The 26,253-nt window shown below is 54.4% G+C and overlaps 1 protein-coding gene and 1 long non-coding RNA gene across 12 annotated transcripts; both read left to right on the top strand.

The window, feature by feature from the left end:
* The first annotated feature begins 166 nt into the window (after nt 1-166).
* Nucleotides 167-6,048, top strand: LOC147354128 (uncharacterized). Of its 2 annotated transcripts, none has more exons than XR_015146231.1 (2): nt 167-381; nt 5,697-6,048. It is a non-coding gene; the product is annotated as an uncharacterized LOC147354128 (long non-coding RNA). The 2 variants fall into 2 exon arrangements; XR_015146232.1 differs by having other exon boundaries at nt 238-381; nt 5,707-6,048.
* An 8,139-nt stretch (nt 6,049-14,187) lies between these two features.
* Nucleotides 14,188-25,680, top strand: MEIS3 (Meis homeobox 3). 10 transcript variants are annotated; one of them, XM_086353326.1, is made up of 14 exons: nt 14,251-14,769; nt 16,086-16,200; nt 16,444-16,619; nt 16,826-16,985; nt 17,089-17,139; nt 18,362-18,412; nt 18,593-18,742; nt 21,577-21,688; nt 21,876-22,024; nt 22,958-23,034; nt 23,264-23,322; nt 23,420-23,503; nt 24,073-24,142; nt 25,234-25,680. In XM_086353326.1, exons 6-13 carry the CDS (start codon nt 18,362-18,364, stop codon nt 24,120-24,122), a joined length of 732 nt encoding a protein of 243 aa, XP_086209452.1. In that variant the 5' UTR covers nt 14,251-14,769; nt 16,086-16,200; nt 16,444-16,619; nt 16,826-16,985; nt 17,089-17,139; the 3' UTR covers nt 24,123-24,142; nt 25,234-25,680. The 10 variants fall into 10 exon arrangements, 6 of the variants coding, with proteins under 6 accessions (XP_086209448.1, XP_086209450.1, XP_086209451.1 ...); XR_015146227.1 differs by lacking the exon at nt 16,086-16,200 and adding an exon at nt 23,669-23,799 and having other exon boundaries at nt 14,256-14,769; XR_015146228.1 differs by lacking the exon at nt 16,086-16,200 and adding an exon at nt 23,669-23,799 and having other exon boundaries at nt 14,256-14,769; nt 25,154-25,680.
* The last annotated feature ends 573 nt before the right edge of the window (nt 25,681-26,253 follow it).

The raw sequence follows: 26,253 nt of genomic DNA, 5'->3' as shown, positions 1-26,253 counted from the left end.
GTTTTTCCATGTTCCCAGCATCCTCTGCAGGACACGCCCGCTTGCACCAACCACTCTGAAGGTCCGCCCAGAGCTTCCCTTCACCACGCCCCCACTTAATACCCCGGAACTTTGCTAGCCACGCCCCCATCCTTCACCCAAGAGCTTCCCTGGCCACGCCCCCTCCACACAGGAGTTTCCCTGGCCACGCCCCCACCCATCACCCAAGCGCTTCCCTGGCCACGGCCCCATGCCACCCAGGAACTTTCCCTAGCCACGCTCCCATTCCCTCCACCACAAACCCTTCTACGTCATAGGGTATCCTGGGAACACAAAAGAGGAGGATCCTGCGTTGCCTGAGGAAGAGAGCTGGGGTTGATGGGGGTTTCCTAAAGAAATCAGGTAACTTTCTCAGAGGACTTGTATGTGTGTGTGTGTGTGTCCCGATAAAGGGCACAGCCTGTTTAAAAGTGTCCAGCCTTGTGAGTTAATGACTGGTCGTCTTGCAAGTGGTTGAATCCTACAGGCCAGAATGGAGTGTGGACATGTGGGGAGTGGATCTGGGAGGGAGGGACTGGACAGTGTGAAGAATTTCCAGCCCAGAGAGTGAGGGCTTGGAAAGCCAAGTGGGGATAAGTACCAAGGACAGGCTTAGAGGATTCAGGTGAGTTCATGCCGAACGTGAGATGCCTGTGAGCCATCTAGAGGGTGAAGAGACATCCGGGGGACACCTTGAGCTCAGCCCAGGGAGCTGCACTTGAGAGAGATTTGGGATTTGTTGGCAAGGAGGTGTCACCAAGCCACAGGAGGGGGTGGGGCTGCTCTGGGGCCTGGGTAGCAGGAGAAGAAAGCAGAGCCTTGAGGACCCCTAACATCTAAGGGCCACATGGAAGGTGGGAGACCTGTCGAGGAGAAGAAGCCAGAGAAGTTGGTGGGAAACCAGGAGAGTGGGGCAACTGAAGCCAAGAGAAGTTTCTAGAATGAGGGCATGGTCAGCAGGACCCAAGGCTGTGAAGAAGTGGAGGAAAATGAGAGCTTAGAGGCTCCCCTTGGGTTTAGATCTTGATGTAAGCAGCTGAGGGGAGAATGTGGGAGCAGAAGTCAGACTGAAGAAGAGTGAGGAGTGGGTAGAAGGTGGGGAAACTGAGTCAGAGCATGTAGATCAGAGTTTGGAGAATCTTGAGAGAGAGTTTCTAGAGGGAGTTACGGGCCTGAGAGGGCTTTTCCTGCAAGGTGGGAGGAGGTGTGGGGCAAGAGGGCACTGAAGGCAAGGGATCTGAAGCTGGCGAGAACAGTGCCAACAGCGGCGGGCGTTGAGGAGGGCCACGATGCTTGCACTGTGCGGCCTTATGCGGTCTGCCATCAGTCGTCAGAGTCAATTCCTTCTACTGAGGAAACAGGCTCAGAGAGAGGAAGCAACTTGCCCAAAGTCCCGCAGTGAGGAAGGGCAGAGAAGACGTCCAGGGCGCAGAACGGGAGCAGGACACCTCTAATTCTACCAGACGTGAACCAGGACAATGGGGACAGAGGCAGGGAAAGGTGTGAGCCTGGGGACAGGAAAAGGAGTGTGGTCTCTGCTTCAAACAGGGGCGTTTCCAGGGCTTGGGATTGGACACAAAAAGGAGCATCACAGATGCCGATTCACCCCACCAGCAACGCCATGTTCCTCGCCTGGATACAAGGTCTTCCAAGGGGCAGCTTGGGAGCAATTTGAATTATTTGTCATTGGAAACGACATAGCATAATGATTTACTGTCTCAGTGCTTCAGTTCCTTCACCTGGAAAATGGGGATGAAGTGAAGTGAAGTAAAGTCGCTTGGTCATGTCTGACTCTTTGCAACCCCATGGACTGTAGCCTACCAGGCTCCTCAGTCCATGGGATTTTCCAGGCAAGAGTACTGGCATGGGTTGCCATTTCCTTCTCCAGGGGATCTTCCCGACCCAGGGATCGAACCTGGGTCTCCCGCATTGTAGGCAGACACTTTACCATCTGGGGGCTTCCCTGGTGGCTCAGATGGTAAAGAATCTGCATGCAATGGGGGAGACTTGGATTCAACCCCTGGGTCAGGAAGATCTGAAGAAGGGAATGGCTACCCACTCTGGTATTCTTGCCTGCTTCCATGGACAGAGGAGCCTGGTGGGCTACAACTCATGGGGTCACAGAGTTGGAGACAACTAAGTGACTTTAACAGTTTCACTTTCAATAATAATAGGAACTAATAGTGCCTAATAATAATAGGAACTAATACTAAGAAGTCCCTGTTTCACAAGATTATTGTATTAAATTGTATGATTATTGTATTAAATATACATATATATTTTTTAGACTACTACCTAACAACAGTAAGAGCTTAGGCAAGAGGGTAAGGGGGCTACAGAAGATGAGATGGTTGGATGGCATCACTGACTCAATGGACATTAAGTTTGAGCAAACTCTGGGAGATAGTGAAGGACAGGGAAGCCTGGTGTGCTGCAGTTCATGGGGTCCCAGAGAGTCGGATACAACTTAGTGAGTGAACAACAAAGTAAGAGCTTAGTAGATGGGAATAGTTATACTTTCCAGTTTACTTGCTCATTTACACATACACACCCCATCCAGGAACAACTAGCATCAAAAGGACAGAGAAATGCAAGACTTCCCGTGAACTGCTTTGTCACCTGAGTCCCAGTTCTTCAATCATCAAGCCCAGGGGACAAGAAATAGACAAGCGGGAGTATGCTTTCCTCTCCCTGCAGACCCTGGGATTCTTTCATTCACGTGTCCATTGGGTGCCTGCCTGTGTCTGGCACTGTGCATGGGACACTGCAGAGACCAAAATGTTGCTGGACCCTGTTCTTCCCAGGCTGACACTGTGGTCAGGGGGACAGATGCCCAACAGGGTGCCAGAGGTGATAGCCTCGCTGGGACTTGTGAGGGCAAGGACTCTGTAGTAAGACACCACAGGACGCCCGTGTCACCGAACTGGGTGACTTAGGCAAATGTTAAAAAGGAGATATTAACAAGGCTGTGCGAGGTATAGGGAAACAAGGGATGGTGGGCAGTCTGGGGCTAGAAGATAAGATGTTCCCACTTCTATCCTGCCGGGCTGGTTTCTGGAACCTGGAGAGGTGCTCTATGTAAGCCCTCAGAAGTGTAAAATGTTAGTTGCTCAGTTATGTCCGACTCTGCGACCCCATGGACTATAGCCCGCCATGTTCCTCTGTCCATGGGATCCTCCAGGCAAGAATACTGGAATGGGTTGCCATTTCCTTCTCCAGGGGATCTTCCCGACCCGGGGATCAAACCTAGGTCTGCCGCATTGCAGGCGGATTCTTTACCCTTTGAGCCACCAGGGGAGCCCCATAAGAGCTTCCTATTCATATTTTTATTAATAGCAATTAGGTATGAGTTTAGATGTGACTAGCAGGGATCCAAAATAGTAGTGGTTTAAATAAGATTAGAATTTATTTCTCTCTTGTTTAACAGTTACAGCTGGTACGGCAGCTCTATTTCAGGAAAGTGAAAGTGTTAGTCGCTCAGTCCTGTCCGACTCTTTGCAACCCCAGGGACTGTAGCTCTTCTGTCCATGGGATTTCCCAGGCAAGAATACTGGAGTGGGTTGCCATTCCCTTCTTCAGGGAATCTTCCTGACCCAGGGATCGAACCCAGGTCTCCTGCATTGCAGGCAGATTCTTTACCGTCTGAGCTGCCACAGAAGCATGCAAAGTAGCTGCTCTACTAGTCACTCGGACATAGCCGGACTATGACCCTCGTCTATTTGGTCCAAGATGGCGCACCTCCATGACGTCATCATGCAACCGGAAGGAGGGAGAGGGGAGGAGAGGTCCCGGATCCACCATCCTCTGTAAGGCTTTGACCCAGGAGTTCCACGTATCGCTTCCTTCTACATCTTAGTGTCCAGATCAGAACCATCTGGTTTCACTGAGCTGGAAGAGGAGCTAGGGAAAATATAGTTTTAGTTCTGAGTCATCATGCTAAAAGTCATAGAGGATTTTTAAAGGAAGATGAGAGATTGGATGTTGAGGAGCAATGAACAGTCTCTTCTGCAGAAAGCTTTGCGGAAACTCATAGAGTTGATGCTCTGAAAAGCAATCAGACTCTAGGTATGAAATCACCACTGAAATTAATGCCAAAGAGCCCCAGATTCTTTGTATCGCCTGCTCTTTAAAAAAAAAAAAAAAAACCCTTCATTTTGTATTGGAGTATGGTGGATTAACAATACTGTGACAGTTTCAGGTGAACAGCGAAGGAAGTCAGCCATACATATACATGTATCCATTCTCCCCCAAACTCCCTTCCCATCCAGGCTGCCACACAACATTGAGCTGAGTTCCACATGCTATACAGTAGGTCCTTGTTGGTTAGGCATTGTAAATATAGCCATGTGTACATGTCCATCCCAAACTCTCTACCTATCCCTTCCCCTGATCCTTCCCCCCAACTGGCACCCATCGGTTTGTTGTCTAAGTCTGTGCATCACCTGTTCTGAGATTAAGGTCTTCATCTGGATCCAGTCCTGATCCTCTAACGTTCCCAGACTCTGAAATGCACATTTCCTCTGCTTCAGCTGTCTTAACAGTTCCCCGAGTCCTTAATCTATTTCATCCAAATAAATCTTCAGACTAAAACCTCCCCCTAATCCTTCAATTTCTTCACCCACCTTTCTGTGACACTCCAAGCATCTCATTCTGGGTACGTGTGGTTACCTAACAACCACCCCAAACTTAGCGACTTAAAAATGACAAGTTATTATCTCTTGTGGTTGGCCCCAGTTCACTTAGGCTCTCCGGGTGGACTTGGGGTCTCTCACGATTGTGATCAGCTGTCAGATGAGACTGCAGTTATCTGAAGGCAAGTCACTAACTCCTAAGATAACTTCCTCACGTGGCTGACAGTTGATGCTGACTGTCAGCTGAAAGCTGAGCCAGGGCTGTTGACAGGAGCCCGTGTCTTTCTTGACATTTTCTGTTTCCCTTTCTTCTGTATCTTGTCTGTACACTGCTGTCTCCCTCCCCACCACCCTGTCCATCTCTTTCCAGAGGTCTCTGTCTCTCTTTGATGCTGTCTCCTCCATTTCCTTAATTTCCCCTCTCTCTGTGTGTCTCTGCTTTGCTTTCTCAATTGTATCTTCATGCCTTCCCTCTTTCTCTCTCTCTTTCCAAGTGTCAGCCTCCCCCCGCCCCCCACCTCCCCTGTGTCTGTGTCTCTCTGTGTGTAACAGTTATCTATGACCAAGCAACAAACCACCCTGAAACTTGGTGGCTTAAAACAACAATCCTCACAATTCTGTGTGTTGCTGGTGGTGGTGGCTGAGGTCACCATGTGGCTGTGTCCATCTTGGAGCTTGGTTGGGGTTGCAAAGTGCCTTCATCTGTGGCTGGCAGTGGGTACTGTCTGTGGGCTGGGCCACTTCAGCTCTCCCTGGAGCCCCCTTGGCTAAGTGAACTCTTTATGGCATGGTGTCTGGATTCCAAGAGAGCTGCTTTGAAAGCTGTAAGCCCATGTCTGCCATATCCCCTGGGTCAAAGCAAGTCACAGGATTCAAGGGGCGAGGTAATAGACACCACCTCTCAGTGGGTGGAGAGGGTGCCTGGAAGAAGGGGAGGAGTTGTTGGAGACCATCTGTGGTAGGCTGAATGATAGACCCCCCGCCCAGAAGATATCCACATCCTAATTTCTGGAGACTGTGAATGTGTTCACTCATGTGACAAAACAGGATTTTGCAGGTGTAATTACGTTAAGGATCTTGAGATGGGAAGATGATCCGGGATCAGCCTGGATCAGCATGGATCCTCAGAAGGGGGAGGCAAACAGGAGATAATGCCACACGCAGAGGAGGAGGCCGTGTGAAGATGGGGCAGAGATTTGAAGATGCTGGTCTTGAAGACTGGAGCAATGTGGCCACAAGCCAGGGAATACCGCAGCCCCCAGAAGCCGGAACAGGCAGGGAACTGCTTGTTCCCTAGAACCTCCGGAGGGGTTGCAGCCCTGCTTGATTTTGGCCATGGGGACTGATTTTGGACTTTCATCTTCTGGGACTGTGAGAGAATAAAGTTGTGCTGTTCTAAGCCATTGATGTTGGGCTGGTTTGTTACAGCAGCAACTACACCATGTCTGGAGTTAATTCACCACTGCCACTTGTCGTGAGTTTCTATAGATCTCTATATCTTGAACTCTTTTTTAAAATTATGATAAAATACACTTCACACGCTTATAATTGAGGCTTCCCTGGTGGCTCAAGTGGTAAAGAATCTGCCAGCAATACAGGAGACCTGGGTTGGGAAGATCCCCTGGAGAAGGAAATGGCAACCCACTCCAGTATTCTTGCCTGGAAAATCCCATTGACAGAGGAGCCTGGTGGGCTCTCGTCCATGGGTTTACAAAAAGTTGGATACAACTCAGTGACTAAATGACAACAAGAACACTTCACATAAAATATACTGTTTTAGCCAAGGGCACGTTGTGGAGCCGCCATCACTGTCTAGTTCCAGACCCTTCTCATCACACCCAGCCACTCCCCATTCACCCCTCCACCCCTGCCCCAGGCAGCCACTAATCTTCTTCCTATCTCTATGGATTTGCCTATTCTGGATATTTCATGTAAATGGCATCCTGCTATATGTGGGGTTTTGTTTTAATGTTTGAATTTTATTCATGTATGTATTTTTGCCTGTGCTGGGTCTTCGTTGCTGCAAGCGGTGGCTACCCTCTGGTTGGGGTGCACAGTCTTCTCCTGGCGGTGACTTCTCCTGCTGCAGAGCACAGGCTTCAGTAGTTGTCTTAGCTGCTCCAAGGCACGTGGGATCTTCCCGCACTGGGAACGAACCTGCGTTCCCTGCATTAGCAGGCAGACTCCCAACCACTGAACCACCAGGGAAGTCCAATACGTGGTCTCTTGTGACTGACTTCTTTCACTCAGCATGAGTAACGTTTTCAAGGTCCATCCATGTGGTAGCATGAGAAACTGAACCAATAGGATGCATGGATAAATAGATAATGAAAGATTTATTTTAAATAATTGGCTTATGTGATTGTAGAGGCTGAAAAGTCCCAAATCAGTGGAACTCAGGGAGGCACTGAGGTTGCAGCTCAAATCTGAAGACAGTCTGGAAGCAGAATTCCCCTTTGCTTGGGGAACCTCAGTCTGTTTTTCTTTAAGGCATTCAGCAGATTGGGTGAGGCCCACCCACGTTATGGAGGGTAATCTCCTTAACTCTGGGCACGATAGCTTAGTCGAATGAACATATACAATTAACCATCATAGCTGAGGGGGGAGGATTCCCTTCTCCTTTTACCCCACTTTCTGCTCATCCACCATGTCCCTGCCTGGCCACTGTCCCAGGCTTGTTTGTAAGGGGATTCCAGGAAATACTGGAGGAGAGACAGGGAAGGAAAGCATTAAGGGGTGTGTTGATGAACAGGTCACCCACTTCCTATGGGCAGTGAGGTCCACTGAGGACTCTAGAACCCTCTTTGGGAGCCCAACCTGGAGTGAAGAAGTTGGGGTCTTTATTAACTCCCGGCTGATGAAAGGGAGGGCTGCTTCATTCAGTGGGGAGTTACAGGTGCCAGCATTGGGGGCTGCTGTTGGGTCAGAGGGGTGTGAATGGGACTTCCCTCTTCCCCAAGGAAAATGCATGTTAGTTGCTCAGTTTTGTCTGACTCTGCGATCCTATGGACTGTTGCCTGCCAGGTTCCTCTATTCATGGGAATCTCCAGGCAGGAAAACTGGAGTGGGTTGCCATTCCCTTCTCCAGGGGATCTTCCCAACCCAGGGATCGAATCCGTGTCTCCCGCGCTGCAGGCAGATATTTTACCATCTGAGCCACCAGGGAAGTTCCTTAGGCACCAAGGAATGAGGGGGGTGCAATTGTGCCCAGGTCTCCCGCCCACGCCCCCGTCCCCGGCCCCACACCCCCAGCTCCCTTCTCAGCACTCAGCTTCTGCAATCCCAGCAACAGGGATGGGCTTGCTCCCAGCATCTCCTCTGTGTCCTCCCATCCCCCTGAGGACTAAAGTCAGACTCTCAGGAGGACTTCCAGACAGGACTGGGGAGGAGGGCGGGGGAGAGAAGGCCTCCAGGGTCTCCCAGGGCGCCTGCCCGCTAGCTCCTCCCCCCCTTGCCCTCTCCTTGCAATTTTCTCTTCCTAAGGTGGAGGGAAGGAAATGTCAAGGATGATGGATTGAAAGGGGGCAGCTGGGGTCAGAAGAGGAGGGACCGCAGGGTGGAGGGGAAGGGGAACACACAAGAGGCAGGGGGGAGGGTGCAGGGGAGGGAGGGGGCCCAGAACAAAACATCATCGGGTGTGGGGAGGGCAACAGAGAAAGACAGGAGGAGACAGAGAAGGAGGAGAGGGAAACCAGAGCCCTAACACGCAGCGCTGAGGAAGGTGGGAAAGGCTGAGGAATTCTGGCAGAGACAGCTCCAGGTTGAAAGTAATCCTCCGGCCTCTCACCCAGTGCACAAAGCCAAAGAGAGGCCGCCACTTGGAGATGCACAGGAGGAAACCAGAGACTGAGAGGTGGAGAGACAACCTGAGCAGGGCAAGGCGGGGAAAGGGAGAAAGGGAGAGATACAGACAGAGGGAGATAGAAACGGAGGCAGAGAGTTACAGAGAGACCCAGGGGCAGAGACAGACAGAAACAAACAGTCCCGGGGACCCAGGGTTGGGGCATAGAGGTGGAGACATGGAGAGAGAAAAAGAGATGGAGAGACAGAGGTCCCCAGAGACAGAGACGGGGCTGGGGGTGGGGGTGGGGAGACAGAAAAAGAAGAGATGGAAAGTGAGAGTGAGAATGTGTGAGAGAGATGGAGACAGAGACACAGGCACAGAGAAAAAGATGCAGAGACAGATGGACAGACGGACAGACAGACACAGCCAAGGACACAGTGAAAGAAGAAAGGGAGAGGAGGGGGGGCGAGGCAAAAGGAGTGAAGCGGGAGACTCAGAAAGGAGACAGGAGGCAGATTCAGAAAACAAGGCCAGAGAGACGGGAAGGGGGCTGGGGTGGGGGGAGTCGCGGCCCTGGCCCTCCCCCGCCCAGGTCAGGCCCGGTCCGCCCCGTGGCCTCTGCCGAGCCATGGCTAATGGTATGATTGCTTGGCGGGGCGGCAGGCAGCGGGTGACAAATGAGCCGCCGGAGTCACCAGCTCTGGTGATGGATGGCCTGGCGGCGGGCAGGAGGGGCCGGCGTGGGCTGGGGTGGGGGAGGCGCCCACCAAGATAAATGTTTCCTTCTCCTGGAGCCGGGCCAGGCACAGGAGGAGGAACTGGAGAGGAGACTAGGAGAAGCCTGGGCAGCTAGGTGCAGGAAGGCAGAAACTCAGGAACAGGGGTGGGGGCGCAGAGAGGTGCAGAGACAAAGGCCAGAGACATGGGTCCCCAGAGACGACGGAGTTGGGGCGGCGGCGGGAGAGAAAGAGAAAAGGAGAGATTGGGAGCAGGAGAGAGAGATGGAGACGGAGACATGGAGAGATCGTCCAGAGAAAGAGAGACAGAGAGAAAGAAAAGTAGAGGGAGAGACACATGAGGCAGGCAGCTGGAAAGACAGACAGACACCCAAGACAGAAACACAGCCCCTGACTCAGGACCCTGTCTTTCCCTACCTCTGAGATACAGACCCTGGGAGAGAGACCAGGAGTTGGGGAGGGGGGCAAGGGGGACATAGCTAATGACAAAGAGGGGAAACTGAGGCAGGGAGCTGGCAGGCTCTAGAGAGAAGATGCGGGAGTGCTGAGTGGCTCCCAGCAGGGTTCCTCCCCACCACCCACTAACAGCTTGGATGCCAAGTGTTGCCCTGGGAGGTCCCCCAGATCCACAGGGGTGCTCTAAGGCCTGGGATGGGGTTAAGGGTTGAGATCCCTCCTAAGGCTGGTGTTCACGTGGGAGTCTGTGCCTCTGCTGAGATGCGCTCACACGCACACACAGACAGATGAAGAAACACATCCAGATACACATATCCAGAGAGTGTGTTAGTCGCTTAGTCGTGTCCGACTCTTTGCGACCCCATGGACTGTAGCCCGCCAGCCTCCTCTGTCCATGGGGATTCTCCAGGCAAGAATACTAGAGTGGGTTGCCATGCCCTCCTCCAGGGGTTCTTCCCCACCCAGGGATTGAACCCAGGTCTCCCTCACTGCAGGCAGATTCTTTTACCATTTGAGCCACGAGGGAAGCCCAAACACACATCCAGAAAGGCATGAGAGCAGGTAAGAGGCTTCCAGATACCTACACACCCGGGCCCACACAGCACCTCATGGATGCAAACAACCAGCAAACACCGGCACCCTCCGCTGCCTGGGACAAAGGGTCCAAGGGTCCCGCCAGGAACCACTAAAGGGAGACAGCTCTGCAGAGAGTTGGGCTGGTGTGTGTGCGTGCATGTGTGTGCGTGCGTGCGTGCGTGCGTGCGTGCGTGTGTGTGTGTGTGTGTGTGTCTGGGTGAGACAGACTGGGGCAGAGGGAGTGAGAAAGCCAGCCTCCCCCCTCATTCCCCCTCCAGCCTCTGGCCTTTCCCATCAGTTTCTCTCCCAGACATTCCTATTTTCTCCTGCTCTTCTCTTTAATTAAAAAGATTTATGCTCAAGAGTCCAAGCCCCTCCTCCTCGTCTGGGGGCTGAGTTCAGAGCGATGAGAGGCATAACTCTGGTCTCTGTCTCTCTGTGTCTCTCCCTTCCTCTCTCTCCTCAGTCTCTCCCCCCTCCGCTCTCCTCTCTCCGCATCGCTCTGGGACTCGGTCTGACCCCCTTTCCTTCTTTCTCTCTTTCCACTGCTCTGTTTTCACCTCTCCTCGAGCCACTCAGCCCCCTAAATTGGCCTCACCCAGACCCCCACCCAGTTAAGACACAACTGCTTCCTTCCTTCCATCCACTCCCTCCACCCCTGACCCCCATCACCGTCAGATGGGCCATCCTTCTTGTCTTCAGGACAAGCTTGGGCCTGGGGACCTCAGCACGCCCCTCCAGACCCAAAGCGAAGCTGGGGGCCTAGATCCCAGACTCCTACACCCTAAGCTTCGACTGAAGGCTGTAGGGGGAGGGGAGAGGGGGGCGCACCCAGAAGAGCTTTGCATCTTTAATTAAAAAGTGATTTAAATTAATTTTCTGCTCCAAAACCCCTATCTGGGGGGCGGGGTGCGTGTGGCAGTGATTAAAGGCTCTTCTCTACCCCTCTGCCTTCCTTAAAGGGCCAGTGTCACCCGAGGAACAGTGCCTGGGAGAGTTTCGGGGGAGCATCCATTGGGATGAGGACCCCAGACTCAGTCAAGGCGGCCAGAGTCTGAGTGTCCTGGCACCTTCCAGTTTAACCATTTCGCCATCACTCACTCCCCGCCCCCTCGGGCCCCTGTCTCATTCAGCTGACGGGGAAATTGAGGCTTAGAAAGGAAAGAGCTGATCTGAGGTGGGTCTGGACCCCAGATCCTTGGAGATGGCCAGGGAGGAAAGCTGATGGTGTGCCGAGGGGGCGTGTCAAAGGACAAGAGTCAGGGACACAGAGAAAGACAGGGACAGTTCTGGATGAGACAGAGGCAAGGCGGTGGGTCGTGTGGATGTGAAGCTGAGCCCTGGGTGGATGAGAGGGGCCTTCCTGGGAGGCTGGGGGGACCGGGCCATCACCTTCGGCCCCCCACTCTGGGACAGCTGCTGCTGTCCTAACCTCAGTCCTTCTTGCTGTAACTCCAGTGGTCTGACTCCCTTCCCCGGGGCCTGGTGGTTTTGTTTAATTTCCACAAGACAGGAGGAGGAGGGAGCAGCAGGGTGTGGCAGAGACGGAGCTGTTTACGAGGGTCATAAAAATACCCTTAGAGAGCCCGGCAGGGGTGCGGGTATGGTCTCCAGCCAGCCCTCTCAGCCCCCTTCTCTCTCTCTCAGACTCCGTCTGCCCACCTCTGCCCCTCCTTTCCCTGGGTGTTCGTCTCCTCCAACTCCTGTCCCCTTCTCTCTGGATCTCTGCCTCATTTCTTTTCTAGAGTTCTTCCTCTGGGGTGATGGTTTCTAGCTGTTGGGGGTCAAGCATTCTTTTTGATCATAGGATGAAAACTATGGGCCATCTCCCTGTAAAATCACATAGGCACCAGGTCCGTACTTTGCCAGGAAGACTTGAGGGCGTTCACAGGCCTCCTGATACCCACTTACACATCCCCTTGAGAATCTGAGGTCACCAAAGGATAAAGACCCTCCTGCAGGGCTTCCCTAGTGGTCCAGGAGTTAAGAATCCGCCTTGCAATGCAGGGGATGCTGGTTCGATCCCTGGTCCGGGAAGATCCCACATGCCAAGGAGCAACTAAGTCCATGCACCACAACTCTTGAGCCTGTGCTCTAGAGCCCGTACTCCGCAACTAGAGAAGCCACTGCAGTCAGAAGCCCACGCACCGCAACTGGAGACTCAGCCCTGCTCGGCGCAACTAGAGAAAGCCTGCGTGCAGCAATGAAGGTGCAGCACGGCCAAAAATAAAATGAATAAAAAAAATTAAGGAAAAACACATGGAAGGACTTGCCCGGTGGTCTAGAATCTGCCTACCAGTGCAGTTCAATCCCTGGTCCAGGAAGACTCCACATGTTGCGGAGCACCTAAGCCCATGAGCCACAACTACTGAGCCGGAGTGCTGTAAGTACTGGGCCCGCATTCCACAAGAGAAGCCCGCACACTGCAGTGAAGACCCAGCACAGGCGAAAATAAATACATTTTAAAAATTAACAAACAAAACACATGCCATCTTTTTTTTTTTTCCCCAAAGACCCTACTGTAGAAAACGCCAGTGAGAGAATGAATCCCAGGGGTCTTGCTCTCCCTCCTGCCCTCGCTGGCCTGGAAAACATTTCTGCCCCAGGCCCTTTGCACCTGCCATCCCTCTGCCTGGCATGATAGGCAGACACCTGCAGAGCTCCCTCCATCCCCTTCTTCAGGTTTCTGCTCAGATGACACCTGTCCAGCTTTTGTCATCTCCTGTCTTTATTCTGCTTCATCTCAGAGCACTTATCACCTCCAGATGTGACTTTATACTTACACATTTATATACCTCACTCTTCTCTCTCCCCCACACCATCCCCAGGAGCATGTGAGGGCCAGGAGGCCAGGAAAGGTTGTCTTTTGCTCCCTGTGACGTCTCCAGAACATCACCCAGCACACAGTAGGTGCTCAATAAACTTCTGTTGCAGATACCTTCTTTATTTCACTAGAACACCAGTTTCAAAGGCTGCCTGGGCCCCAGGCTCCTCCGGGGAATCCTTTGATCTCCAGCAGATGTGTAACCAGCCACATCTTAACCTTCAGTTTCGGGGATTCCATCACAAACTCCTGAGAACCGCTGAGGGGGATACAGGCTAAGAAACTTGCAAAAGGCAGAGGTCAAAAGTGGGCAGAGGGACAAAGTGAGGTTTCTAGGCACACACACTTAAACACCCCAAACTCACCATATTCATACACAGAAACAACACACCCATAACAGGCATGAACCAACAATCGGACACAGCCAAGACAGACAGACACAGCCAAGGCCACACACACACACACACACACACACACACACACACACGGATGGCTTCAGGGAAGCACATAAGTGTCCCTGTTTCCCAGAGGTGGGAAGTTGGGGGGTGGGGAGGGGTAGTCTGGAGCAAGAAGAGAAAGTAGAAAAAGGGCTTTGGTGACTTCCAGCCTCTGGTTCTCCTCTGATCTGTCTCACAGTCAGACAGAGAGACAGGGAGAAAGAGAGAGCAAGGAAAGGGTGAGGCGGGAAGGGGGCTGATCAGAGGGCCTCTGGGAGTCTGCGGGGTCGGGAGAGAGGCATAGATGTATGGCCAGGGGGCAGACATGGGAGAGAGAAAAGGAGAGACACAGCGAGAGACAGAGACACAAAGAGAAAGACAGGAAGCAGAGAGACTTGAAGATCTAGAGGAAAAGAGTGAAGCAGGGAAATGGGGAGAGACGGGGAAGGGTGGAAAAGGGGAGAGAGACAGACAGACAGACAAGGACCCGGGGCGGCCGGGAGGGAGAGAAGGCGGAGAAGACCGGAGCGCGGTCGGGGGAGAGGGGGCGCCGCGGAGAGAGGGAGGTCGGAGGGGTGGGGACCCGGGCGGACCAGACGCACGGAGGCTCCCATACAAAAAGCCGCCCCCGAAAGCGTCCGCAGCCCCCGGGAGCGCGGAGGGGGAAGGGAGGGGAGGGGAGAGGGCCCCGGACGCCCCCGCCCCGCCCCGCCCCGCCCGGCCCGCGGCCGAGCCGCCGGCGGACAGCGGGTTAAGCATCTCCGCTGTGGAACTTCCGGATGTGACCACAGAGAGAGGGAGAGACCGAGAGAGGGGGAGAGAGCGAGACGGAGCCGCCAGCATCCCTCCGGCCCGCCAACGCCGGGACCCCGCACCGCGCTGGGAGCCGCCGCACGCCCCTCGCCGCCCCCCGCCGCCCGGGCCCGGCCCCCCGGCGCCCCTCTGTCCCCCGCCTCGCGGTCCCCGGGTCTCGGGCTGGTTCCCTCCTCCCAGGACCCGGGGGAGGGGCTGGGGGCCCCGGGGAGGGGGCCTCGGGCGGCCCTCCCTCGCCTGCTCGCCCCTTCCCTGGCCGTGACCCCCGCGGGGGCAGGAGGCTGGGGGTCCATGCTCGGAGCCTCCGCACTGCCGGGCGCCTGCCGCTGACAGCGGTGGGGGTGGGGGGGCCGGGCACCCAGCCTCCTGCCCCACCCCCTGGCGTCGGCACCGCGGGCCATCTGGGGCCGCTGCCCCCGGCTGCGCCCTCCCCGCCGGCCAGGCCCTGGAGGGACCCGGGAGCTGCCGCCGGCATCAGCCCATGGCCCGGAGGGTAGGTGTGAGGGCGGGCGATCTTGCGCCCGGGTCGGTCGTCGCACCCCCACCCCCCTTCCCATCCTTCCATCGCCTCCCTGGGGAGCTGTGGCCCCCTTCAGCCCAGCGCGCTCCCTCCGCCGTCTCGTCCCCTCTCCCTGCCCCTCAGTCTCCCCTTCTCTGCCCCGGTCTCCCCCTCCATCCCAGGCCCTTTATCCCACCCCCTTTCTCTTTCTGCCCTCCCCCATCCTTCTCCCACGTCTACTTTTGTTCCAAGTCCTCCCGGAGGGTTAGGGGTGGGGACAGGGCTGGGGAGGTGGGTCTGGTCAGGCAGGGCCAAGGGATTCTCTCTCTCCTGGTCCTGGGGGATGAGAGGTCAGCGAAGAGGTGAGCATGCACCTTTGGAAGTGGAGGTGGGGAGTCGGGGGGGGGGGGGTGGTGCAGGAACACCACAGGATTCCCGGACGTCCTAAGATGTGCCGCGATGAGCGGTGGGGGGCAGTTGGATTCAACTTCAGGACTCAGGAGAAGTTAGGAGAAGAGGGCAGAGACACACACTCAGAGCCCTCCGCGCCGGCAGGACCGCTGGAACTCCCCCCTCTTCAGTCTCTCTGCCTTTTCGAACCTCAGTTTCTCCCTCAAAGGAAAGGGTGGGACCTGGGTGCCTTCAGGTTTCCCTGGCTTCCCCTGGTGCGCTTGCTTCTGTGATGATAGGAGAGAGAAATCTCAAGCTTGGCTTCTCTTTGGGGCGGTCGGCACAAGTGGGATTGTGTGGTTGTGCTGGGTTATACTTGGTTTCAACAAGTGTGTATTGAATGTGTGCCAGGCACTGTGCTAAATGTCTGATGCCTTCATTCATTCATTCATTCATTCGTTCCTGAGCCTGGCTTTTGGCTCTGTGTGTGTGTGTGTGTGTGTGGTGGGCTCACATGGGGAGTGGAGTGTGACAAGTTGTTAAGATGCACTCAGACATGCATACTGGTCTGTGAAATGAAATTGAAGTCGGGGAGACTGCGTACATTTGTGTACAAACAATGCACTGCTTTGACAGGCAGTGTCCATGAGCAAAAATCAATCTCTCCCTCCTGCTCCTCTCTCTCCCCTCCCCTCTCTCTCCTTCTCTGCCTCTGGGTCCCCATCTCCCTTTGCCTGTTTCTCCTGTATCTTCTCTCTGTATCTCTCTCCCTCTCTACTCTTCCCTCTGTCTCTGCATCTCTCCTTATCTCTTGTCTCTTTCTCTCTTTGCCTTTTTTTTTTACCCTCTCCCAACATTTCTCTCTCTGTCTCTCTCCCTCTCTCTAAGCTTTCTCTCTCTCTCTCTCATTTCCCTCCCAGTCTCTCTCTTCTCTCCCCTTCTCTCTGAATCTCTCTCCCCTCCTCAGTCTGGGAGAAGCTGACAGTTACCAACCAGCCAATCCCTGACGCCCTGACCCTCAAATCTGAGACCTGGGTCAGTCTCTCTCCCCTGGACCCTCCTGCCCATACATCGGGAATCTCTGATGGGACATTTCTCACAGTCCATGGGTCCAAGTGAAAGCTTGAGGATGGGGCCTTCGGTCCCACCCAGACAGCTCTATGCAGACAGGAGGGCAGGTGGCTGGGCAGGGCGGGGGCATCTCCTGGGTGAGAGGGTAGGGAAGTTTCTTGTTGTGTTGACACCTCCCTGGGGCTTCCCCTCTCACCTCCCCCCCAGTACGATGAGCTGCCCCACTACCCTGGCATCGTGGACAGCACTGCAGCCCTGGCTGGCTTCTCGGAGGCAGTGTCCTCGGCACCGAGAGCCCCCGGGCCCTATGGCCCCCACCGGCCTCCCCAGCCCCCGGGCTTGGACAGTGACGGCCTGAGAAGGGAGAAAGATGAGATCTATGGGTGAGTGGGACGAGGCTGAGGGCTCTCGGGATGCGCCCCCCAACCCCGTTTCTTTGTCTCTCTGGATATGTTTCTCTCCTTCTGTGTCTGTCTCTCCACCTCTTTCCTCTGGGTCTCCTGTCCACCTCCTGGTTGCACCATACCTCCCAGCCCCACCCCACCCCCGCCCACCCCTCATGAACCCTCTCTCCTCCTGCTTCCCCCAGCCACCCGCTCTTCCCGCTGCTAGCCCTGGTCTTTGAGAAATGTGAATTGGCCACATGTTCTCCCCGTGATGGGGCTGGGACTGGGCTGGGCACACCCCCGGGCGGTGACGTCTGCTCCTCCGATTCCTTCAATGAAGACATTGCAGCCTTTGCCAAGCAGGTGGGCACCCACCATCCGCGGTGTCCCAGGAGAGCCAGTGAAGTGGCGGGGGGCATGGGCAGGAGATAGGATGTGCCCTCCTCTGCCTCTCTCTTTCTCTCAGGTCCGCTCCGAGAGGCCCCTCTTCTCCTCCAACCCAGAGCTGGACAATCTGGTGAGACCTGGGCCCTCCCCAACACCCCCTCCTCCAAGGGGGTCTCCTGTTTCACCCTCCGTAGCCCTGGGGTTGATTGTGGGAGCAGAGAGGAGACCACCTGACCCACATCCTCAAATAGTGATAATTTTTGCCATTTGCAGTGCAGTGTAGTGTAGCTTAGAGTTTGTGAACAGGGATTCGATGGCCTGAGTTCAAATCCCAACTACACGTACTAGTTCTTAGATCCAGGGCAAGCAGGTCTACCTCCTTGGGCCCTTTTTCCTCATCTGTAAAGTGTAGCTAGTAATACTTTCTATTGTGTAAGGCTATTGTTAGTATGTGCCTGCTAAGTCACTTAAGTCGTGTCTAACTCTTTGCGATGCTATGGACTGGAGTCAGTCTGCCAGGCTCCTCTCTGTCCATGGGATTCTCCAGGCAAGAATACTGGAGTGGGTAGGATTTCCTCCTCCAGGGGATCTTCCTGACCCAGAGATCAAACCCACGTCTCTTACATCTCCTGCATTGGCAGGAGGGTTCTTTACTACTGGCACCACCGGGGAAGCCCCATTGTGGGTATATACTGAGTCAATGCTCAGCACAGACTGGGGACTCATTAAGTTAGCTAGTTCTATCAGTCAGCAGAACAGAGTCCACACCTAAATAAATGAAACCACTTGGCTGCAAGGGAGAGAGGAGAGGAGAGAGAAGGGAGAGAAAGAGAAGAGAGGAGAGGAGAGGCAGAGAGAGGCATAAGTACCCCAGCTTGTCCCTTCCTTTCCTGGTCCAGCTCCCACCAGGGCTTCCTATTGGCTGAACCCTTTGGCAAAGGACTCTGGGAAATGTAGTTTTCAGGTGAAGGGTGGGCCCTAGATCAGAGGCCACGCAGGCAAAGGATACGGTGTTTTTATGAGAGCTGACCTTAGCTCACCCCTCTTGCGATGAGTCCTCTTCTGTCTCTTGCGCCTCTTGCTTCTCTTTTTTATGTCTGATCTCAATCTCATACTGCCTTTTCCTTAATCCTGGGTCTCCATCTCTGTTGCCAATTTCTCTCTGCCTCTGTCGACTGGTTTTTGCTCTCTTTGTACTCCTCTCTGTCATCCAATGCACTTTTTCTGTTTCTCTGCCTCTGTTCTTCCTCCTCCTCCTCCTTGCCTTCTTTTTTTCACCTCCTCCTCTTCCTCCTTCTCTCTGTCTCCCTCCCTTCTTCTCTCCCTCTCCCCCCTCCTCTGTCTGTTTTCAGATGATACAGGCCATTCAAGTGCTCCGCTTCCACCTATTGGAGCTGGAGAAGGTAAGTGCTTCTCACTTCCCCGCACGGCCTCCCTTGCCCCCCATCCCTCCCCTTCTTGCCCCCTCAACCCCTCCTTCAGGCTCTCTCCCTACCAGAGTTGGAGCAGAAGGCCACCCCCACCCCTGTGCACCCCAGCCCTGGCCCCCGGGTGGCCCCCCCAGTACCCCGGTGCCCCCTCAGGTCCACGACCTGTGCGACAACTTCTGTCACCGCTACATCACCTGCCTCAAGGGGAAGATGCCCATCGACCTGGTCATCGAGGATCGGGACAGCAGCTGCAGAGAAGACCTCGACGACTACCCGGCCTCCTGCCCCAGCCTCCCAGACCAGGTGGGCTCGGCATGGGGCAGCAGGCACTGCCCTGCCACCAAAGGCATGCCCAGAGAGCTGGGGGTGGGTCATGCACACTATGACACAGCCTCAGGCAGGCACAGCCAGTCACAGCCTGACCATGGAACACGCACTGACTATGCCACAGCTGTACAGACTGCGGTACAGCTGGACGGAAGCACGCACACACACCCCAACAGCTGCAGATACCTGCTGTGAACTGGGCTACACCCACACAGGTTCACACACAGCCACACAAACCAGTACACTCACAGCCAGGTGATAACATGCACTGCACTCTTAGACACACACAGCCCAGCGGCATAACAGGGTCATAGATCTCACAGCCTGACCGAGACACTGCCGTTCTAGAGTATGTGTGCGTGTGTGCGCATGGTGCACAGACCCCAGGCACAAAATAGCCACCCAAATGGCCCCAGCTCCTGCCATACAAACTCAGCTGCAGTCACACTTAGACCCAGAGCAACGACAGTGCCTGTGCACATGCACACACACGTTACCCCAATGCCCTAACAGTCGGACTTCAGCTGGCGTGGACACACACCTTGCCAGTCAATGACCACATGGCTCCAGATCCATTCAGTCTCAGATGCTATCAGATGACAGTTTCATAGACTTGAGCACCCAGGTAATAATCATACAACAGCCATGCAGATCCCGAGGAGGCCCACACCCACAGGGCAGTCACGCTATCGACACACTCAACAATGATACAACACGACACCCGCCCCCAGATACAGGCGCATAGCCGCACCCCAACGGCATAGACTTGAGCATGTGCAGACGGAAGTCACAGGTGAGCCTCTGCCCATGAGTGTGTGTTCTAAGTCGCTTCAGTTGTGTCCGACTCTTTGCGGCCCGGTGGACTGTAGCCCACCAGGCTTCTCTGTCCATGGGATTCTCCAGGCAAGAATACTGGAGTGTGTAGCCTTTCCCTTCTCCAGGGGCTCTTCTCGACCCAGGGATCAAGCCCACGTCTCTTACGTCTCCTGCATTGCAGGTGGATTCTTTACCAGCTGAGCCACAAGGGAAGCTCAACAACCCATAATACACATCTTCTCAGTGGCACACCCTGTGCGTGTGCTGATCCGTTGCCACTCCCTCGGAGGCACAGTCATATTCCATATCGTCACTCAGCCACCAACACACTCCCATGGCCATGACACCTCCCTCCACACACAGAGAATCATGGAGTCGCCTGGCAGCTCATGCAGGAATCAGGATAACCACACATACTCCCGGCCCTTCGAACTAAAGCCACAAGCTTAGAAAACTAAACGTAGCCTTGCCCTTGTCAGATACAGCCACTTGGCCAGTTCTGAGAGTGACACAACCATGCTCAAACACCTCTACGTGTCTCAGCTCCACCCAGGTGACAACCACATCACAGACCCCTCCTCTCCAGGGACGCCCTTGCCATGATGGGCAGGGACATAATCACGTTCACACTTACATGCCACATGGCAGACTCAGGACAGCATCAGGTCCACTACCTGCCTGCCCATGCAGGAGATATAAGAGACACGGGTTCGATTCCTAGGTCGGGCAGGGCAACCCACACCAGTGTTCTTGCCTGGAGAATTCCATAGACAAGACGAGCCTGGTGGACTGCAGTCCATAGGGTCACAAGTAGTCGGACATGACTGAAGCGACTTAACACGCATGTACCCACAGCATCCGAATGGATCCAGCGCCAGAAGGGGAGGGTGACAGTTTCAACAATGCTCAAAAGCCTTCAGACCTGATGATCCTACAGCCTGCACACAACCCATCCCCAAGGCCCACACACTCTCAATTCTGCACAGATGTTCTGAGCCCAGAGGAAACTTCTCTACGCTACCAAGTGTTTCAGGCTGAGCCCTGGCAGAACACAGATGATACATCCACTCTGGGTTATTTGCAGGGCTGGGGGACTGATGACAAAGCCGTGGGCAGGGTCTAGGACATTCAGCAGGGGAAGGGATCACCCTGGGGCTCAACAACCGCCTTTGGCTGTTTCCACCCCCATTTTCACCCAAGCTGCCTCCCAACAATTGAACGACAAAGTCTCGATGCTTCTTGATGTATCTATATGGGTTGGTAGGCCTCCTAGGACCCAAAGCTGGGACAGAGGTGAATTCAATGCATCGTCAAATTCCTCAGAACATGTAGGAGTTTGGGTAAAGAAAATATGGCCCTGGACTCTGATTTGTAATTTGGAGCCCCCCAAATCTCTGAAAACTGAATGTTGGTGGGTTTTTTTTTTCCCCATTTAAGTTTAGTGCAAACTCATTTGGCAGCAAAATCTGACCTGAACTACTGAGAGGCTATTTATAGCCTTTATTTATTCCACTTAGTTAAATATTCATCCATTTTGCTGCAGAAATGTTAATGAGTTTGATGACGAGGTTACGCCCCATACCCTGCTGTGGGTGTTAGGAAATACACGGCAATGTGCACTGGTTTTACTGCTGAAAGCTGTGAAAAGTTTTGAATTTTGCAACAGTGCTGGTTTCCAAGGATTTCAGATAAGGTTCGGGAGATCTGTACAGGCTCATCTTCACTGAACGGTTGCTATATGCCTTTACATAAATTAACTCATTGAGTCCTTATCACACTCTGGGAGGGGGTGGGCTGGATGGTTATTGCTTTCCGTTTTTCCAGTTGAGGCACAGAGAGGTGAAGTGACTTGCCCAAGGTCAGCAAAAAGACAGCAAAGAGACAGAGAGAGAGGCTTCACACTCAGGAGTCCTAGCTCCAGAGCCCATGGTCTTAGTCGCTGTTGCATATTGCATCCCAAGCTTTGACACTGACTTCCAACTTCTATTTTCCAGAATACTGCATGGATTAGAGACCATGAAGACAGCGGATCTGTACATTTGGGGACGCCAGGTCCATCCAGCGGGGGCCTGGCCTCCCAGAGTGGGGACAACTCCAGTGACCAAGGTGAGAAACTTGAGAAGCAGAGGGGAAAGGTGGGAGTCAGGCTGAGGATTGAAGTTAGACAGCAGGCAGGACTTCCAGAGGGGCAAGGATCACTGGGGTATGGTGTGGTGCCTCAGAGGAGGGTTCTGGGTCCCTCTGGCCCCCCAACTTCCCTGTCCACAAGCACAGCATCCCTCTCCCCACTCAGGAGATGGACTGGACACTAGCGTGGCCTCTCCCAGCTCTGGGGGAGAGGACGAGGAGCTGGACCAGGAGCGGCGGCGGAACAAGAAGAGAGGGATCTTCCCCAAGGTGGCCACCAACATCATGAGAGCCTGGTTGTTCCAGCACCTCTCGGTGAGAGTGTTGGGGCCCTGTGCATGGGGTGGGCAGAGAGAGAGATGGTGCAGGATGGTACTGCATAGAGACTGAGACCTGGAGATGGGAGGCTGAGGCAGGGGGGAAATTGAGAGAGACTCTCAAGCAGAAGGGAATTGACAAGAGCAAACATCTGTGGATGCCACCTGTGTGCCCGGTGCCACTAAGGACTCCTGACTCAGTCAGTCCTCCCCTCCAACCCACCCATCCATTCACCCGCCTGTCAATCATCCACCATCCAGCCAAACACATCCTTCTGAGGGCAGGGATGTTATTAGCTCCATTTTGCAGATGAGGAGATCGAGGTCTCACAGCCCAAAGTGGGTTTAAATGCCGGCAGTTCAGCCTTATTCGCTGCACCCCTCTGCCTCTCAGAGAGGGATGGTAAAATAGAGACAGGAAGATAGACAAGGGGAGGCTGAAATGAGGATAGGGATGGGGAGATTTAGGGAGCACTGAATCAGCAAGAGAGACACAAGGAGAGATTGAGTCACAGAGGGGGAGAGCCAGTCAGCCAGCCAGACACAGGGAAGGATAGAGACTGGGACAGGGAGAGACATACACAAGGACCTAATGGACCCAGCAAGGGCTGGTGCTGGGCTTTGCCTCCTTTCCCCGGAGTGGTGGAGTCTCACCCCCACCCCAGCTCCACCTCCCTAATGAGAGTTGGCAGATTAGCCTCTAATTGCTGGAAGAGGTTGGTGGGGAGGAGGTGATGCAAGGGTAATTGCCCAAAGCTTGGCTCTGCCTCCCTCCGTTGGGCTCCGGGGAGCATAGAAGCTTAGACATGGTGGCTCTCCCAGCCCTGCCCCCACCTGGGCTCGCCAATCCCCCTGGGGAACCTGGGCAGGCCAGGCCTTGGGGATCAAAGGGCAGCCAGGCAAGCCGGGTAACTCTCTCTGGTGGCTACAGCACCCGTACCCCTCAGAGGAGCAGAAGAAACAGCTGGCGCAGGACACGGGGCTCACCATCCTGCAAGTCAACAACTGGTGAGTGACACAGGAGGCTTGGGCGGTCCGTGGGCCTGCCCGGGGTGGGAGGCCGGGCGCTGTCCGCGGTGCTGAAGGAGGCCCCGCAGCCCCTCAGAGCGTCTCTTCTTCCGGCGGCCCCTGTTATCTGTCCTCTCCAGCCCACTCGCTCTCTGTCTCTCTGTGTTCATTTTGGCCTCTCTTCTACTCATTCTTTGCACCCTCCTCCGTTTCCATGACCCCCTCCCAGGTTCATTAACGCCCGGCGTCGCATCGTGCAACCAATGATCGATCAATCCAACCGCACAGGTACAGGGAGAAGGTGGGGAGAGAGGGCCTCATGTTTCTAGGGGAGTGCCGAAGCCTGGACCAGGCATCCTGGGGCTCAGCCTGCATCCCTCAACAGGGCAGGGTGCAGCCTTCAGCCCAGAGGGCCAGCCCATGGCTGGCTACACCGAAACTCAGTCACACGTGACCGTCAGGCCTCCAGGTAAGGCCCCGCCCCCTTAACTAAGCCACACCCAGGGCACCAGGCCCCACCCCTAAACAAGATGATGCCCCTCCTTCTTGGATTACGGTGCTGAAATGCTTCATTTGCATAAGAGGGGAGTTGGAGATGCAAACACAGGTTTCCTGCTCCGTGTTTTCCTCCTAGAGTTTGCTTCTTCCAGACTTCACCCATCCAGCGGAAAGTTCCATTTTTGCTTAAAGGACCAGCACCCTCTTAAACAGGTTTCCCTGGTGGCTCAGCAGTAAAGAATCCACCTGCCAAAGCAGGAGACACGGGTTCGATTCCTGTGTCGGGAAGATCCCCTGGAGAAGGAAATGGCAACCACTCCAGTATTCTTGCCTGGGAAATTCCACAGACAGAGAAGCTTGGCAGGCTACAGTCCACGGGGTCGCAAGAGTCAGATACGCCTTAGCAACTAAACCACCACCACCCTCTTAAATGATGACTCAGTTTGTCCTGATAGAGGATTCCCTTCAGGAAAGAAGGGGGAGGGGAGCATATGGAGGTGTCTGGGGAACACCCACTAATACCCCACTTTTGTCTTCCAGGATCAATGGGGATGAGTTTGAACTTAGAAGGAGAGTGGCATTATCTATAGAGGCTGAAGTCAGAAGAAATGTGAGTGTCCTAGGTCTAGGGACATTGGGTTGGGGGTTATGCTACTCCCAACCCTTTGTAAGACCTTCAGACTCCTGTAGTGAGCCCACCCAGAGCAGGGTGCCCAGCCTTGTGCTGGGTGGTACTGGGGACACAGCAGTGACTATGCCACCTCAGCCCTGCCCATGTGAAACTCACAGTCCAGACAGGCCTGTCCCTAGACGGTAATGACCTACAGTAAGCAGGGCTGGAAGGAGAGAACCCAGGAACTGGAAGAGCCCGGAGAGGGCATTGGACCCAGGCTGGGAGGTTCAGGGAGGACTTCCTGGAGGAGGGGACTTTGGAGCTGAGACCAGGAGAATAAGAGGAGTGATACAAGAAAGGAAGGAACAGTATATGCAAAGGCTATGAGACAGTCCTTTGGGCCACACCCCTCTTCCCCCACAACCCCACATAACAAAGGACTGGGCTGGCCTGAGGTTTGTAAGTCAATGAGTAAATAATGAACTCAGGACCCATAGAAAGGCTGGGAGATGAGAGTGGAGACCCGCTAGGGCTGACATATGGAGGACTCTGGAAGCTTGAGCCTGAGAGGAGAGATGGACAGGTCTGTTCAGGGCCTGGCGGGCCCATGGTCATCACAGCTCTGCACTGACCAACCATGGACAGGTGGGCCCTGGTCCCTGGGGACCTCTGGGACAGCAGTGATGGCGGGAGCATCTCCCCCTGCTGCCCCAGGAAGCTGCCTTTTCTCCTCCGACTTCTCTCTCCACTCTTCTCTCTCCCCCTAACCCTTGCCTTTTCCTTTCTCTTTCTGTTTCTCTCACTCTTTCTCTTTCCACATCTCCATCTCTGATTATCTTTATGTCTCTTCTCTGTCCTGCTCTGTCCATCCTCTTGCCCATCTCTATCACTTTCTTTATCTTGACTGCCTCCCTGTCTTTTTATTTCTTCCTCTCTGTCTCTCTCCCTCTTCCATGTCTGACCCGATTCTCTGCCTCTGTCTCTCTCTCTGTGTCCCTCTCCCTCTAGGGTTGATGGCACAGAAGGCCTGATCGAGGTCCAGATCCCTCCCTGCCTCCTGACTAGGCTTCTCCTTCTCCTCCTCACAGACCCCACCCTCTGGACTGTGACCGCTTCAGGCTCTTACCTGCTTCTGGTTACCACCTGGCCCACCTCCTACAGCACCCCCCCAACTCAACGCCTACCTCCCTGGGACCCTGCTGTGACATGAGGGGCCTGAGTGCCCACTCGAGGGTCTCTCACGGACAAAGACAAGGCCTCCCGGCCCTGCACCCCATTGTGCCGTCACCTCTGCCCAAAACCCAAGCTGAGATCTCAGGCCTGGGTCTGCAGAAGATACTGGCTGGGGACCCCCAGGACAGAGAAGGGATTGGGGGTGGGCTGGGGCCATCAGGGAAGGAAGGTCACCTGGATTTGACATTTGGGGAGGTTCCCTTCATCCTCCCAGCCCGCCACCCTCTTTCCCCTCTCCCCCTACCTCCCTCTTCTGTTGTCTTCTCTTTTTTTTTTTTTAATGATAAAGTCTTAAAAAGCCACCAATCTGAGTTCGTGGGTCTCTTCCAGGATTCAAATTCTCATAGTGTGAAGCTCATGAGCTACTAATTATAACAATAATCGATAGTCTGTCCCCTGCTCTCTCCCCAGGCCCTCCGCGTGTATCAGTCAGCTCTCACCATATAACAGACCCCACCAAAGCTTCATGATTCAAAAGGCCAATTAATTTTTAGCTCATTTTTCTATGGGTTAGTGTACTAGGCTCCGCTGGCAGTTCTGGTGGCTTCAACAGGGCCCTCTTGTGTATCTGTGCCCAGTCACGGGTCAGCAAGGAGGCTCTGTTGGTGGGCAGTGGGGACAACAGGGGTGACTGGGCTGCATGGTGACATAGACCAACAGGCTCTTTGGTTTGTTCAGTTAGAATACAGGCTTGGTTGGACCCTAAGAGAGAACAGAGGGGCCCGTGGTCTCTTGAGGCCCTGGCTCAGATCTGGTCCATCTTTATCTCACTATCTTCTCTTGACCCCCAGAAATATGAAGAGCCAGCCCAGATTCAAAGGAAGAAAAATACAGTCAACCCCTTACAGGGGGTGTGTGGGGAGCTGCAAACTCAA

The sequence above is a fragment of the Bos grunniens genome, chromosome 18 (genome assembly GCF_055505025.1).
Source record: "Bos grunniens cultivar Pamir isolate PY7600 chromosome 18, Bosgru_T2T1.0, whole genome shotgun sequence".
NCBI classification, from domain to species: Eukaryota; Metazoa; Chordata; class Mammalia; order Artiodactyla; family Bovidae; genus Bos; species Bos grunniens.
This window is presented reverse-complemented; position numbering and strand designations above follow the sequence as displayed.